This window comes from Stigmatopora nigra, chromosome 22 (assembly GCF_051989575.1).
Source record: "Stigmatopora nigra isolate UIUO_SnigA chromosome 22, RoL_Snig_1.1, whole genome shotgun sequence".
NCBI classification, from domain to species: Eukaryota; Metazoa; Chordata; class Actinopteri; order Syngnathiformes; family Syngnathidae; genus Stigmatopora; species Stigmatopora nigra.
Genome location: NC_135529.1, coordinates 7,560,708 through 7,577,337, shown reverse-complemented (window position 1 = coordinate 7,577,337; position 16,630 = coordinate 7,560,708). Strand labels below are relative to the sequence as shown.

Here is a 16,630-nt window from a genome sequence, read left to right as displayed (position 1 = left end):
TAAGTTTGGGTTTGAGCTAATTTGCTTTCTTTAAATTATAAATGGCTAAATCTGTATGATGTTTAGTGGGTATATATAATACACTTTTACAATAATACTAGTTGTGGGACATCAATTGTGATTTGATTTTAAATAATTCATCATGACAAAAATGCTGCTAGTTGCTCAATTTTACTGTATATCCACTTCAAGACCTTAAATTCACATTGTCAGGAGAATAAAATTAAGTGAGGACTATATTTGGACTCTTGGGATGCGAATGGATTAATACACTTATTGAGATGTAAAGAGTACAGACTTAATTAGCAATGAGCTTTAAGATTGCAAAGACTTTACAAGCCCAGAATGACAGCAATGCCACATTACAACAAGCCCACTACATAGGAGTTCTTTACTCCTATTACAACCATTATTACTGTATATCATTTTCGAATGGAAGGCCATTTGGTTTAATTTAAATGTAAATCTGGGCACTCAACTGTTCACATTGTCACAAATGACACCATGATGATGATGATGATGATTATTCCTCTTGCCAACAGTATGGAAATCATATGAACCCTTTCACTTTCTATTTCACTATGATGGGAAATAATGGATCAACTCTCTCCTGTTCATTGGAGATGAACCCTGTTGAAACATTTGGATTTTTTTTTTTCCTGATACATTTTGAAGCTGAAGAAAATAAAGAATGACAATAAACATGTTACCAAATAAATTCTAACAGAACATCCAAAGTGCAATATGATGTTTATTCTTCACTTAAGACCTGCCACCATCATGCAATATTTCCAAAAAATAAATCCTTGTGAAAATGCTCACATATTCCCCAGGGCAGCTGTTTTAATCACTCTGTGCCATTCAACCGAGTATAACATATTTGCAATAGCCTGCAAAGCATCACTGCCAATTGCAACTAATTTGAATAATCCTTAATCAAATATGAACTCATCCGTAGCCCTGCTATTTTAATGTTTTCTTACTCTGTACACACAACTAAGCTTTCACTAAATATAACATGCATGAACCAACATTCAACCACCAAAGACTCCATCTCCAACCAAATCAAATCATTTGGCCTGTATTGGCTGCGCCTTTCTAACCAAAAAAAAATGCAGTGAGCCATTAGAAAGCATTTCCGTGTTTCCTCGTGTTACACAGGAGGAGCCCCCTTGCATGCAAACATCACCATTGATCTTTAAGAGCTTGTGGAGGCGAGCTGTGCAAGTCCCATTACAGCCATGCTGCTGTGTTCTTTGTTTGGAAAATGTTTGTGTGACACCTGTTGTTCATAAAGAGGCGGCATGAAAATGGCATATTGCTATCATGGTGACCAAAATAATTGATTCCGCTTATCAGCATGATGACAATGTTGAAAAGAGAGAGGCTAAAAAAAAAAAAAAAAATCACTGCTGATCTTCCAGTGTCGTGAATGAGGGCTTCATGGATTTTTGTGTAAAATATGCAATCATTTATAATAATCATTTGTCAGCAGGCGGCATATTTGGGCAGATCGTTTAACCATTAAAACTACAGGGGTGGAAATATAGTTTGATTTTTTAGATAGTGTATGTGTCTGAATAAAAATAGCCTAAGGCTGGTTTTAAATGCAACTCTTTTTAAACAATGATTTTAGTGTCTGTTCTTTTTTTTTGAGACTGTGTGTTTAGGGTTGGTATTGATTTTCATACAAGGCGAAAGTGAAACATTCACAGCAGCACTATTGCACTAGGCTCGTATTTCTTTCACAATTCTCCAGTGACATAAAAACGGTTTAATGACTACAGTGATACGGAGCTGTGATAGCGTGATGATAAATGATCAACTCGGCTGCAGCTTGATGACCGCCCGCCCTAAGTTGTGTCCTGTTGTTCCAACAAATAAAAGCATCAAACTGGGACAAATAACGGGAATCAACACAGTCCAGTATTTGAATTAGTATGGCGGTAATCAATACACTTTCTTGTACCACAGGATTACAGGACTAATTATTGGTCATATGAGTACTATATCTAGTCCCCAATAGATATATTTAATATCTTTCTTGTAATTGTTTCTGTAGACAACTTCATTTTGCTTCTGTTCCTCAAAGATTAGTGAGAACCTACCAGAAAAACCTTCCAAATCCACGGCATTACGTCCACCGACTTTCAGAGATGAACTGTTAGAAAATTGGAGCAAAATCATTTTTCCTTCAGAAATGAAGCTTTTGCAAGATAAGTGTAAAGGTTAATCTAGGTTTCGTTCCACAAAACCTTGTTCCTAATTGTTTAAGATGCCCTATATTCTTTTTGGCAAATGTAAGTCAAACCTCCGTGTTTATATTGGGTAAAGTAATGGGTGATTTGCATCGCCTAGTGCACTAGCTAATCTTTTAGTGTAGTACTATCTGTAATTGGGTTGACGTTCTAGACAATTCTTTTTCCCTTCTGGATGTTTTTCCTAGTGCAACAACGGTTCTTGCTCAGAATTTCAAATGGTTGTATTGGTTATGCCAAATGTTTGTGCAAAGGTGGTTTTCATCCTAACCTTTAGACAACTGCAGGTATATGTTCATGTTCTTAGCACCTCTAATAGTGTGTATTGCAATATCCACAACAAAAACACAAATCTAGCAGTGGAGATTTGTGGAGGATTATTATTATTATTATTATTTACTATAACTAACCAATGCAACAAGAAACAATTGGGAAGCAAAAAATGCAGCTGCCTGTCCAGTACATTATTTATCAAGAAAAAAAAAGGAGGTTCAATAAAAAATTTTAGTATCATTTTTTGCGCAAAAGTATAAACATATAAAATATACAATGTTGACACTGTTCATGTTTATACTGAAATCTTTTTTTCAGTTGAATAGTCATTGTACTTTGACAGTAAGAAAAACATTGGCGCGGGTTGAGACCATGAAACCAGCCATTAATTACACCAGCATGTAATGTAACAGGTTATTTTGTTTTGTATGTATTTTTCTTAACGTACATTTATGCCCTCTAAAATTAATTTCAGGACTTGTGAATGAAGCTGCATGCACTATAGACAGGAATATTACAGATAGAAAACCTCTTTTATAAGAAGAAAAAATGGTGGCCGAATATAACTGGATTTAAAATCTAAAGTAAAATATGAATACCATGCAAATATGAGAACTTTGCTAACTTGTTTAGATCTGGTGTAGACATTTTTTTAATCCAATATATGATGTTTTAGTACCAGTAAGGTTCTGATGGATACTGGGTGTACTGGTACAGGAACCAGTAAATGCGCAGGGGTAACCTTAACCTCTTCTGCACATCAAAAAAAAAAAACTTAAACTGATACAAAAAAAATCCTAGATAAGGAGATGAAAAGGCAACCCAAAAAGAGAAATGTCCCCTCCTATTGGAAAGCGTGTTTGCAGCATCCCACATCGCAACATTTTTCACTGAGATGTTGTACCGCGTGCCAAACATTCATCCAAAAGTGCTTGTACAAGTACTAGGAGAAATCCTGCTTACCTTTGGAGATGACAGATGACGTGCAACACGCAAAAAGTAGAAAAGCCGTCGTATAAGCAAAGCGTCCTCTCTTCGGTGCGCCCATACCGACGCGTAGTTGTTCCCCGTTTAAACGAGACTGACTGCTCCCGACTCTTGACGCTTCTTCCGTGCTGGACCAGTCCAGGCACGGCAAGTTCCTTCCGCGTAGACGGCAAGAATAGTCTTTGAAAGTGAAGAGGAGAGACGTGAGCTGGAGGGCTGAACAGCTGAAGGAAAGAGAACAAGCATCTTCTCTTCTTTTCGGCAGCGTGTTCGAACGTGGCGTGTTCGAGCGCGTCCACTCGGCGTGCGCCTGAAGTGCCCCCCCTAAACAGGCTTAAGCATCCAGGAACCCGTTTCACGCTTAACCAATGGCAACTAAGGGAGACAAGGAGGAGGAGACAGTTCGACAAGTGGTCCTAATCAATAAGCCATCACAGCAGGGAAAAGTCTCAAGGCTGTTCGTCGTTTGGGAAATGGGACTCAACAGTGGCTAATTAATGGCTTCAAAATATACATGAAAAAAAGTGTCTTGTAGTCATACATTTGGAACAGAGGCGATTCTGGCTAATTTTGCTCAGTGGGCAGAATTTTTTCGAAAATATAGCACCACATATATTCCTTTAAAACAGGGGTAGGAAACCTATGGTTCGGGAGCCATATGTGGCTCTTCTAATTGGTGCATATGGCTCTCTGCAAACCTGTGAGATAACATAGTAAAACTGCCCTGTACAGTTCAGTGGCATTGACATTTTTCATTAGATTTTGCATACATAATTTCGTTAATTAGGAACAGCATAAAAATGTTGTCCAAAATAATTCAGAGACTTTTTCTTACTTTAAAAGTGGTCAAATGACTAAAAAAAATGCACATATTGTCATATATTTATATTCTTAAATTCTGAGTATGGCTCTCAAGGAATAATATTTGAAAATATGAAGTGTTTTTGGTTATTTCCGTCAAAAAGGTTCCTGATCCCTGCCTTAAACGGTTTATACTTTCCTTGAAAAATAAATTGATAAACTTTTTATTTATTTAAAAAAGGAATAGGGGCACTGAAGAACAAGGTTGGTTTTAATTTAAAATTCTGGATATAGAAACACAATTCAGACTATAAAGTCAGAAATCTGGCCACTTTCTTTTCTTCGATGAGCCTAATCCTCTTCTGTAAGTTTGTGAGTGGGTTGATTTTTGGACAGTTTTCACAGTGGATGTACTTTCTGATGAAACTCACCCATATTTTATCTTGGTTTGGCAGCTGGATTTTGGGCCATGAGTCAGAATCAAAATCAGGATAGATGAAATGCAGCCTAAAGAGGAAGAAAAATTGATTATATGTCTTAGCCAATCATTAGAAGAGAATTGCTCAGCGCCAAATTCACCATCAGCTTTGTGAAAAGCATTTTCTCAAATAAATCCGGTTTTCTTAACGCTTAATTTCTCAACCTGGAGTGTTGTTGGAAGTCAACTCACGCTGTTGGGTTGGTCCCACTGGAGCAGCCTCCATGTCCACACTAATCCCACAAGTGTTCAATTGGGTTGACGTGTGTTCTCGGAGCGGGCTGTTCTGTCCTCTCTAAATCCAAATTTGGGAAATACTCTGATTATCCTGGCTTGTGTGGGACGGTGTTGTGATCCTCAGGGATAGATAGATATCCCAGACTCAGGAGATATTGAATCGCTGCTGGCTCCGAAATGTCATTCCAAGATCTGTGCAACAATGGGCATAGTGTTCACCACACCGTCTCCATGCTTTGATCCCATAATGCAGTTTTTGCAAACTGATCCGTTCTCCATCACTGAACATTTGGTTGCCAACATTGTTTTGTTCCACTAAAAATTTAATCTCTTGATTATACCACATGGGCGAATTCAATTTCCACTTTTAGGAGTCAGTCGTCAGAGTTGGGACCTTGCCATTGCATTGCACCCAAGTGCATGCTGGGTTTAGTGCCTTGCTCATTGCAATTACAACGGTGAACTAGAAATAAACTGGCCTCTTACGAGGTTTTAATATAATCCATCTTTGTGCTCACTCTAGTGACTATCTACTGCAAATCTGCTAAGAATGGTTTCAGCTTTCAGAAATTGTCAATACAGTCCTGAAACAGTAAGCTGTGCCTTAATGTGATGTCATACAATGTGGGAATGGTGGATGAATACCAATGCAAAGGCAATTTTGATATGGTCAGATTGCCAACAAAGACAAACTATATATCTGTAGCTGCTGTCTGTAATTTGTTATGCTATAAAACAAATACATCACCACAGGCGACTGTTGTCCTGATCAAAGTTAGAATCCTTGTTCCTTTCAGATCCCATAATCGTGGTAGAACCGTTCAAATTTGTAAGTACAATTGCTTGTCGGGGCCATACATAACCAATTGGTTCCCAAGGCAAAACATTTGATGATGATAGATGATACTTTTATTTCCATAAATTAGTTGAACATTTGTTCCTTCCTCACTGTGTTACTTTTGTGCACCCCAAATATTTACATCACTGGTCCTATTAGCCCAAGATTGATTGATCGGTTTATGTTTGTTTGTCTGCATATCTACCAAAGAACAAGTCTGCATCATTTGATTCTACACAGGTTCAACGGTGAAGAGTGTGCCCCAATAAAAAGCCCAACTCACACTCTTGCCCTTTAGAGTGAAGATTCAAATGGCATGCTTGCCTAGCTTCGATGCACAAAAATACTGAAACCTCATTTCCCTATAAATTCTCCTTTTGTCTTCCAGTTCTATTGCACAGAAGGACTACTTCTTATTATCTGAAAATGCAAAAATGCTTGCTTATGTTAGCAACTGGGTACGTGCATAGGAGTAATATGTATAGCTATCAGAAAACCAACTGGTTATGCTGTTACCTCAAAAATAATATGTTTAAACATAATTGCATGCCTATTTAATAAGCCAGCGAGATAACGGTTTGGCAATAATAATCGAATAAAAATAAACCTCTATTAACCATAGTGACAGTCCCAAGCCATTATTCTGTAGTGCTCAGGTGCACTTACAGACAATACAGTACTTGAAATGCTTTACCTTTTATTCAGGGTGATTGAGAGTCCAATCAATATAAGTATGTGGTCAGCTCTTTGTTTTTTTATGGATGGTTAATGCTTTGGGAAAAAAAACACAAACACACAAACAATTGGTTCAATTATTCTTGACAGAAGAGGGATTTGAACTAATTAACCCACTCCTTCATTGTTTGAAGCTGGTAACCCTCTTCAGCATTGTCGTCCAAAAGTTAACTTCTTTACATTTGTATTTTTATGTTTAAACCCTAGCATTTTTTACACAACCACTGATATGAATCAATGATTTAGAACTCATACCTGTTATGATCGACGTGAAAATACCCCAAAAAAAACAAGAGTTCTACTGGTATTATACATTCATCGCAACAGGTAGTCAATGGAGAGTTCTATGCAAATCATTGCTCAAGCTTAATGAAACCCTCAAAAATGTCTCACTAAATGAAAGTAGGCATATCAAAAGACAAGACCTTGGACTTCTTTAAAGATTTTTTTTAAAAATCCATGATGGACAGGTATTTGAAGAACGCAACCACAAGACGTGTTTGCTATGAAAGTATTCTAGTGACTGAATGCATTGCTTGAGCTGTCATTTCCTCCTGTGTGGAAAATGACCCAGTTTTACTACTTACTAGTTCTTGGTTCATCAAAGATTTTATGCCATTAATTTATAATAAAATACAAAATGATTAATTAAGAATGAAAATATGAAGCCACTCCCCTCACTTTATTCTGAAAAAGTACTGAGTATTTAGTAGATTGAAGCCTCCTTTGGGGATAAACTCTATAATTATTAAAGGAAAAATGCTGAAAATTCACAAATAAACTAGCAGGGAGTGTATTTGAAAGTCAATTTGAATATAGAAAGATTAATGTCAGTCCCCCTGGAGAATGTCTAACAGATGAATAACTCAGTGCTATACATGACACATGTTGTTAAATTGAGTAGATCTCTTGGATTTGACTTTCCTATTAAATCAAAATGATTTATTAAAACTCATCCAATTTTTGTGAGTAACAGTGTATTTGTTATTTTCACAGGACAAGAATTAATGCATGAACATTTGGACTGTGTTTTCCATTTCATACACTGTTGCTGTCTTTTTTTCAGTTTACTTTGGTGTATGTACGATGAAAATATGGAACAGACAGTTTCACCCACACCATACTCCCTTCCAAAACCTGTATTGATAGCATAATAATGAGGCAGGAGGGTATCCACCACCGGAGAAGGGTCAGGTGGCAGCTGGAGGATCTGCGCCGCTGGAGCAGGAGATGACTCTTACGGTGCGGGAATAATGGCCTTGAGCTGCTGCGGCCCAGAAATATCGTCTGTGTACAATATATAGGTCAGGTATTTTCATAAAACATGCTAAAACAATATCCACAGCAGGGATATTACCAGCACCTCAACAAAAATCTTAACAAGGGGCAGAAATTATAGTGGTAATTTAGTATACTTCAAATTTTAAATGTTGAAGAGTGATTAAGTGCATTTGCAAGTAATGCTGTGAATTGATTAGCAAATTATGGTCCATGTGAAAAATAAAATCTAAGCATGAAGTGAAGCAGAAATGAAGCAGTAGGACTATTTTTGAGATTTTAGAGTTATTGATTCATTCATATTCCAAGAAATCCTAGAAAAAGGGTTCAATAAGTCAGCTTCTCAAGTGTGGCTATCCGACCTGATTCCAAGGCATCCTATCTCTAACATGCCAGAATTAAAAGATCAAGCTATCGATAAATTTGGCAGAAGCCTGATAAAAACCTGATGATTTGATCCAAAATGTGACAAAAAAGCACAATAACATTGAGCTTTCTTTGCAACATTTCATTGGAGCTCCCAGAGCTCATTAATGATAAGTACAATGACAGTCTAGCTCCAGAATTGCTACATCGAGTTAGCATTATGGGACCAGATGAATGGAAAAAAAATAAATTCATGGCTGCTGCACATCTAATGCAAATGAGGACTGAAGAGAAATATTCATAAAAGGCGCTTTAATAGTCGTGACTATGCCTCACATCAAGCCGCTTTGATACCGGCAGCCCGGTGGTCAGCCCAGCTGGGAGGCTCAGATCAACCGAGGGAGACAGCTGGGGGTCTGTCAGAATAGACCATCGACGGCACAGCAGGGTGACCATGATATCAGAGTCAGTTTTTGTTCTGCACTGCCCCCGTCTATATTTGGGGAGAACAGAGAAGATAGCTGGCACTCGTCTAAATGGGTTTGGCTCAGACGCCTAGGCTTAATTCCCCAACTCTGACTGACTTGCTTTGGAGCTAATATTGATCCAGCCTTCTTCCTTTTCATTTCAACAATTCTGAGCCCAGATATGTGATTTGGGTTAATAGAATTTAAATATATTCTGACGAGAATCTTCACGTAATACTTGAGATTGGATTTATAGGACTATATCTGCAATAGATAGTATGTGAGGATGCAAAGCTTGCTATGATTTGTGTTGATTGTGGTTTTAAAATAGGGGAAATGCAAGGTGTACAGAGTGGACTGAGAACTGAGAAAAAAAACAAAACGATAAATCCTTTCAGGGTTTCATTTTTGTGTCTCATCACTCTAATCCCATCAAAGGCTCCCTTGCTTTTTGTTTTCCTCTTCCAAATGTGATACCCTCCTTTAGGCTTAGCCTCCCTCAGGTTTGGCATCGTGAAAAGTGTTCATTGGTAATTATTTGCTTCCAGACAAACATCTGGGAGTGTGAATACATCAAATCCCCTTTATCACAGCAATCTTTCAATAAAGTTTTTTTTTCTTCTAGGATTAAATGGCAAATCAAGAGAGGACTCACCACCAAAGCCACCTATAAACCACTCAAATGAAGCCTCACTAACACATTCAATCATGCTTCCTGAGTAAAAGTCATATCTTTCTTAAAATGTTGTCTCTGCCTTTATCAGCAAGATCAAATGGAAGCTCGACAGCAGTGTGTGTGGCCTTGGCAACTAAAGCTGTGGCTCTTTTACCCCAAAGAAGATAGGAAGAAGAGAGTATGCCAGAAAAGAGAGATGTAGTAGTAAACCCATTTTTGATGGCGTAAAAACCATCCAAACCATGATTCATTGCATAATAATTATTCCTAATGTTTGTAGCTATTAAAAATATATATTTTACATACTAGTATACTCATTATTGTTCCGAGCAGTATGAAATTAAGACAACTGGAACCGATAATGTAATGTAATAATATTTCCCAAGTACTTAGACCATAAACAAAGGTACTGCTTCCTACAACTTGATTTGAAGTAGAACTAGATTAAAGGCTCATAGGGGTATTGAAAGTGAATTTTGAAATATAGTGGGATGGATTTCTTCGCAGGAAATGTATGAAAAGCTTTTGAAGTGTTAATGATTTAGTTGGTTAATATCTTAAGGCTGTATGTTCAAAACAGGTGATCGATACGCTGATAAATATACTTTGATGCCGTTTGGTAATTACAGTACTTTGATGTCAAAGGAATAGTCGACATTTACATGATAATAAGTCTCGCTTCATATGCATTTTTAAGCTCCTCTATACATCCGCTTTAAGACAGATTCATTACACCTTTTAAATTCCCTGATGTTCTGTGAAGGGCATGAAGGAAGAATGGCAACCAAGTCCCTTGAATAATATTTCACGTAGGTTGTAACAGTATGCAAATCAGTAGGCTTGAATTGGAACAAAAAAAGCCAGGACTCAATTCTACTGTCTTGAAAGTCATGTCAGCGTTGTGATTTGACTGAATGACATAACTGGATTGTACAATTTGTTTGTTTGCTTAATTATTTTTTTCCAAATGTGTTAAAGTAACCAATCATATGAGTTTTAGTACATCCTTTTTTGTAGATATTCTAATCAACCATTATTGTAGGTTGCTCTTGGCAGGCAATAGAGGTGCAACGATTTATCAATTATTGAACACAGTCCCTCACTTCTCGACAATTCACGGTCAATGATGGAACCTTAGCAAATTGGACTGTAGAAGCAGTCACAAGAACGCAATTTTATTGATTGATTTACATTAACATACCTGCAAACAGCTGACAGATGAAGTGACGAGAATAAGACTCAGAAAAGAAGAAAAAAATGCGAGCCATTCTATATAAATATAATTATTATTATTAACTATTTAGATATTTACATAGTATATAATAGAAATATGATAAACAAGCTGTTCATATCAGGTTAAAAGACGGTACCTAAGTAACTATTTAATTTGTGATACTGGGATGAATGAGAGTAGTTTTATTATTTCTTGTAGAGCATTGCAGTCATTTTGGGCCAGAAAAGATATGGTTGATTTCGGTCATAAAAATGTTAGTAATTCTGCGGGAATGGTACATGGAGATATTGGTATTCAAGGTAAGCGGAGAGTGAAGATGAGGTTGGATTTAGCCAATATACAGATCTGTGAATATGTCTGGGTGGTTGAAAGGATGACCAAATCACCATAGAGTAAGTTCTATCTTTCCCTAGGTATGGATAATCAACCAATTTCATGTGCAGAGATGTTGTAGTAACAAAATTCAGTCTTCTCAATGTTGAATTCATCACTCGTCTGTAATTCTCTCTGCTAGCAGTCTATCAATATTTAACAACAGAGGGCAGTAGTGAGGGGAAAATGCCGCAGAGTAATTCAGGTCTCTAGCACCATGGTCAGCGACACTAAGTCGCTGACCATGGTGCTGGAGACATTAAGTCGCTGACACCAAAGTTAAGATATATTTACCATCTTTCTAGCATGGCAATCACGTTTCAGGCCACAGTGGGGGAAATGGGATGGAAATCAAATGATGCGGGGTGACGGATTTGCCAAAGCTCAAAGGCTGCGAATGACGTGGTTGAATGTCACTTGACTTTTAGATTGTCAAAAATAAGTCATGGCAATGACACTGTCAGCGTAGCAGCTAAAGTGAAACAGAAAAACAGTTTTAAGGTATTAAACAATATAAAATCGTGATAGTCAATAGTCGTCAAAACAAGTAAGTGGCATTTTTTTAATCATTTCTTTTTGCCAATAAATTCCACTTCATTTCACTATTGTTAATGTTATAAATGGATTTTGGAGTTAGTGAAATGCACCGTAATCTGCTCTCTAATACTAGCAGGCATAAACAGTATAGGATATACCATTTAAAGGATCATCATAAATCAAAAGGAGGCTCGAGGCCTCAATCTCCACTTTCACACTCCATAATTTTGTTGGAAAGTTGAGACGGCATTACTCTGCTAATGGCATAAGATGGTAAGACACTTGTGAAAAGTACTTCCTCCAGCTGGAGACAACTGCAGTCCATTGAGCTCCCCCACCACCTTCTGTGGAAGTTCTGGAGAAATTTGTTTAAACGTAGTTTAAAAGACTAATTTCAACCCCTTAGGCAGGTGCATAAAACCACAGGATGATCACTGCACTTCAGAGTCAATCCCACTTCACCAGCTGGCCACCTAATGCTTTAACCACCATCATCAAAGTTGTGGATCAGTGAGGGCAGATCAACTAAGCACCAAAATATACAGAGTAGAACAACAGCTCATATTTGGAATAATAAACACAATGTCAAAGCATAAATTGGCAGAGAGTAATCCCACCAATTCTAGCAATAGATGAATGCTCAGGTTTGGAGTCGTACCAAGGCTGCGCTGTTGTTTACTGCGCCAGCCTGGGTATTACTGCACAGCTATGAAAGCGAAATTAGGTTACTCTGTGCATGAGGAATATATTCAATCACTGACCTTTGCAGCTCAAAACGGGAGGGTTATACTAACTCCATTCAAATGAACCTGAAATGGAGAACAAGGCATAAATGATAGATGAGATCTCTACAGTAATCCACTGCTACTGAAAGCTTTGCTGCTGCACACGTGACTTCAAATTCAGGTGCCAAAATAGAAAGAATTGCCTTACCATTATTCTTTCATCAAAGCAAGACTAATAAAGAGGTTTTTATAGTTTGAATGACATGACCATAACAGAATACGTTCACACAATTATGGAATTGTGCATCAACACAAATGCCAACTCATTTTGGAAACTAAAAAATTATTTGATAGTACAATTTTTATTTATATTATGGCTTCATGACCACAAAAAGGAATTGTACAATGGTATTAGCAGACGCAAAACATTTTAATTAATTGTTACCTTGTATTTCTAATATTTTGGACAGGAGACGGAATTTGTAAATTGGACAATAGGCGTCCTATGTCTCTTTTGTGAAAGTATTACATTGTTTCAGACACAAAAAGAGTCTCATTAGGGTGTACTGGAACCTATTGTGATGATTTTATTTTTTTTAGAATTCATTGTACGAAGGACCATGCTTAAAAGTGAGCTTAGGCATTCTTCACAGTTGCGACAAAACCCCTACACATGCCACCACCCCCTCAATGCTTTGTGTTCTTTCATTCGTACCTCTCTTTTTTGGCTTATTTGTTGTAATGCTTTCTTGGTAGAACAGCCTGTTTACAAATAGGAAATACTTCAGAACAAATGGACAAAGACGTAAATGACACAAAAAATGCCACAGGTAAGGAAGAATGCTGTAGAACAGTACGGATGCGAGCTTGTTGCAGAAAATGTAACAAAGCTCATAGATCACTGAAAAGGGATTTTCTGTCATTGGCTGGTTCAATTCCTGCTTAAATGAGATGATGTATTTTGGGAAATGTTCTCGATGTAAATAATTGCTTGTTTTACCTTCATTTTCAAAAAAATTCAAAAATATGTATTAAAAGAAACCATCAAATGGTTCATCTGTAAAAAAATACTTCAGTGATTGTTATAAGAATGCTTTGAATTTTCTATCACACTCATTTAAATCTTTCATACTGGTATCCTTGATAAGAATCAAATGTATAAAAGATGTTGATACTTTAAGCTCCTCATCAAAATATAACTAAGTGAAGAACAAATACTCAAAGCAGCATTTTTTATGTCATATTGACATTACATGAACTATTAACACAATCATATAAGAAAAGAATATATGTTATAATAATAACGTTGTACATTTTTTATGCAAACCCTTTCATTCATTCATTTTTCCATCCACTCATCCTCATGAGGGTTGAGGATGCCAAACCCATTCCAAAAATATTAAGAAGCAGTAAAATAGTTCTGAGAAGAGTGAACCGAGATGACTCGAAACAATCAAATCAATGGAGGACCGGGCAATGAGACGCTTCCTCTTTAAATGCACATAGAATTGGCAGCGTCCATTGGATACTAATGAAGTAGTCTCATGCAATGTTGAACAGAATCCCTCTGCAAAGGTGAAAGGCTGGAAAATAAGTAGTACAAGGCCAAAGTGCTCAAAATGATCTCCCCTCATTGCACACCGCTGGACATGTGGATAATCTCATGCATCTTTAATCCAGTTGCACTGTGTGGCGACTGAGAGAACAGATTGGATGTTGAAGGCTAGAACAGGGCATACCCCAGCAATAATAACTAATAAAAGGAGGAGTCACAGGCTGTTGGGATACCTGCATAGACAATTGCCCCTATCCGTTGTTGTCGGGTTTAAAGTGAAGATACTTGATCATCACAGGCCTAATTCCCCATAGAAACCATTAGCACAAACATGACCCAGTACCCTTTGCATGGGGATGCTTATCTGATAGGAATTTTCTTCCTTCATGGATCACATTTGAACTTTTCACTTCTGGTTTGAAAACTGGCCATTTTAGCCCAGTGGCTTCAAGGTTGAAATAAAATACAAAAATAATAATAACACGAAAACATTTTTTTTGCACAATAGCCGTTACGAAGGTTTGCTCAGTGTTATTTCCAAAAAAAAGTAGATGGTGGAAAAGTTACCAAACAAAAAAAAAAGGAGCGTGAGTCTTAGAAAAGTGAGGAATAATCTTTTTATCATTGAAGCGCTTCAATTTGTCAGTGCTGGGAATGTAATACTTTGCAATAATCATGGACAGCAAAGTTGTTTCAAAGCAGCAGGTTTTGAATAATTTGGATTTTTTTTATAGAATGGAAGTTTCTCAGTAGCCAGTTGAAATAAAAAACAAAACAAAAAATTAAGTGGCACTTTGTGCTGCATATAGAACTAAATCAGGCTCTACTGCCCATACTTTTTGCGATAGGATCTAGCACCCCTGTGACCTTTAGGATAAGTTTTAAACAAAATGGATGATCACCACTACATCCCTGTCTTTAACCCCACAGAAGGTTATAAAGCCAAGTCATATTTACGAAAAAACTTGATTGCTATTATGTAAGTTAGCAGAAATGTGATGACACAATTTAGAAAATTCACAATGGCTCATTTCAGAAACAGACATTCAGCAAAAAATATCTACGTCGTTGTTAATTTCACACTTGAGTTGGTTTGCAGACACTGCAGAGAAGCAACTTGTGGTATCAAAATAAATCATTAATTTGCTCAAATATGTTTAATGTTATTCTCTTCTTAAATTACAGAAAACCCACTTTACATTAGTCAACATCTTGTCTGTATATATTTGGCAACCTGTTATTTTTTGTTTGTTAAATGTGAAAATATATAACCTGTGCTATAACTAGCATTCAAGTTTTGACACTAATTATACACTACACACAATAATACACTCCTTTCCTTTATTCTGATGCAGCAGTATAGGTATATCCCCATTTCCGATGAATATATTATCTTCTTTAAGGCATTGCATGGTGACTGAAGCCTAAAAAACTGAGTTCTATATTTATATATGGCTGCTACATTTCAAGTTCCCTTTCTATCACAAGATAAAGATCTAGACAGAGCCTCAAACTAACTGCCTGCCTCGCTGAATACAGCAAAGTGTAAAAGAAGTGTTAACATATTTCATTTTTACACTAAAGCTAAAATAGTATGCGTATATCAGGCCACTAAGCCCTTATAATATGGCGAATTGAAAATAAAAATATATGGTATTTCAATTGTGGATCCAGGAGTGAAATAACAGTATAGTAATTGATTTGAGCTTTGATTATCAATAATATCAATCCTCAGGAGGAAATTGCAGGACAGATACTCTCTGACGGATATTGCAGAGGGATGACTCTCCGGTGGATTGTGCCACACACAGGCACATATTGACTGAGCAGGGTTCTAATTTAGGACCAATTTTCTATGTCTTTAATAACCTGCAAGGAGTTCTGGAAGCAAGTGACCCTATCCAGCACATGTTTTTTTCTGGGAAAAGTCTGTAATAAAGTACAGTGTTATTGAATGAGTTGTGTGCCAGTCCTGCTCTCTGTTAATGTGACTCCAAATTCCCTGTGGAGACTTAAGTTACAAAGCCTAAATTTACTGCTGTATTTGTTGAACATCGTTATGCTGAATTAACCACTGGGACATGAGCATGAGAGCCATAACTGGCCAATTATTAGCATTACATGCAGTCTGCAATTTAATTTGTTTATGGTCACATTGGCACAGACTTTAGACGAGCTCTGGATAAATTAAGGAGGATTTATTTTCTGCAAACCTATTCAATATTCTTTGCCAAAAAATAGCAAAATATGCATTTAACCTATATATATGTGTATGTATATTTATATATTGTACGTATATACATTATGTGGGGACACCATAATCTTCTGCTTACCAAACATTACAGATAACATCCGTGAGTACCACCAACCCCCTCAGGAACAGATTTAATTCCTAACTCAGTTAAAGAAAAAAAAAACTTATGAATGTGCCAAGGTAATGCAATTTCAGTCGGCATAATTCTGTCGTATAAAAATTTCATTTCCAGACGTACTTTTTGTGCTCTTTTATTGCGCGGAGCTCAATAAAGTTGCAAGTGTTGCTCCTGTAGTGCAGTCTCTGTTTACTGCAGCATTGTGGGGACTATTCACAAATATTCAGGTATGAGTAACATTTATGTCATGAATATAGAGCAGACCTTGAGGCTCAATGTTTAATAATGGAAAGTAGGTATGAGGGACCATGAAAAAGCGGTATTTTTTTGTTGCTTAGTTGCTAGTCCACAGGAAAATGGGACCCGATGACAACACTAACCCAGCAGGAACACTTTATGACACAGATTGTTACGTTTATATCTTGATTTGGAGAATTAACC

At 37.0% G+C, this 16,630-nt stretch overlaps 1 protein-coding gene across 1 annotated transcript in view; it reads right to left on the bottom strand.

Annotated features, from left to right (window-relative positions):
- Window positions 1-3,828, bottom strand: part of LOC144215797 (netrin receptor UNC5D-like) — a 73,867-nt gene extending 70,039 nt beyond the window's left edge. Inside the window, exon 1 of the mRNA XM_077744941.1 lies at window positions 3,495-3,828. Within this exon, the coding sequence (XP_077601067.1) occupies window positions 3,495-3,579 (85 nt within the window). The 5' untranslated portion in view covers window positions 3,580-3,828. The remainder of the gene's footprint in view (window positions 1-3,494) is intronic.
- Between the last annotated feature and the right edge of the window lie 12,802 nt (window positions 3,829-16,630).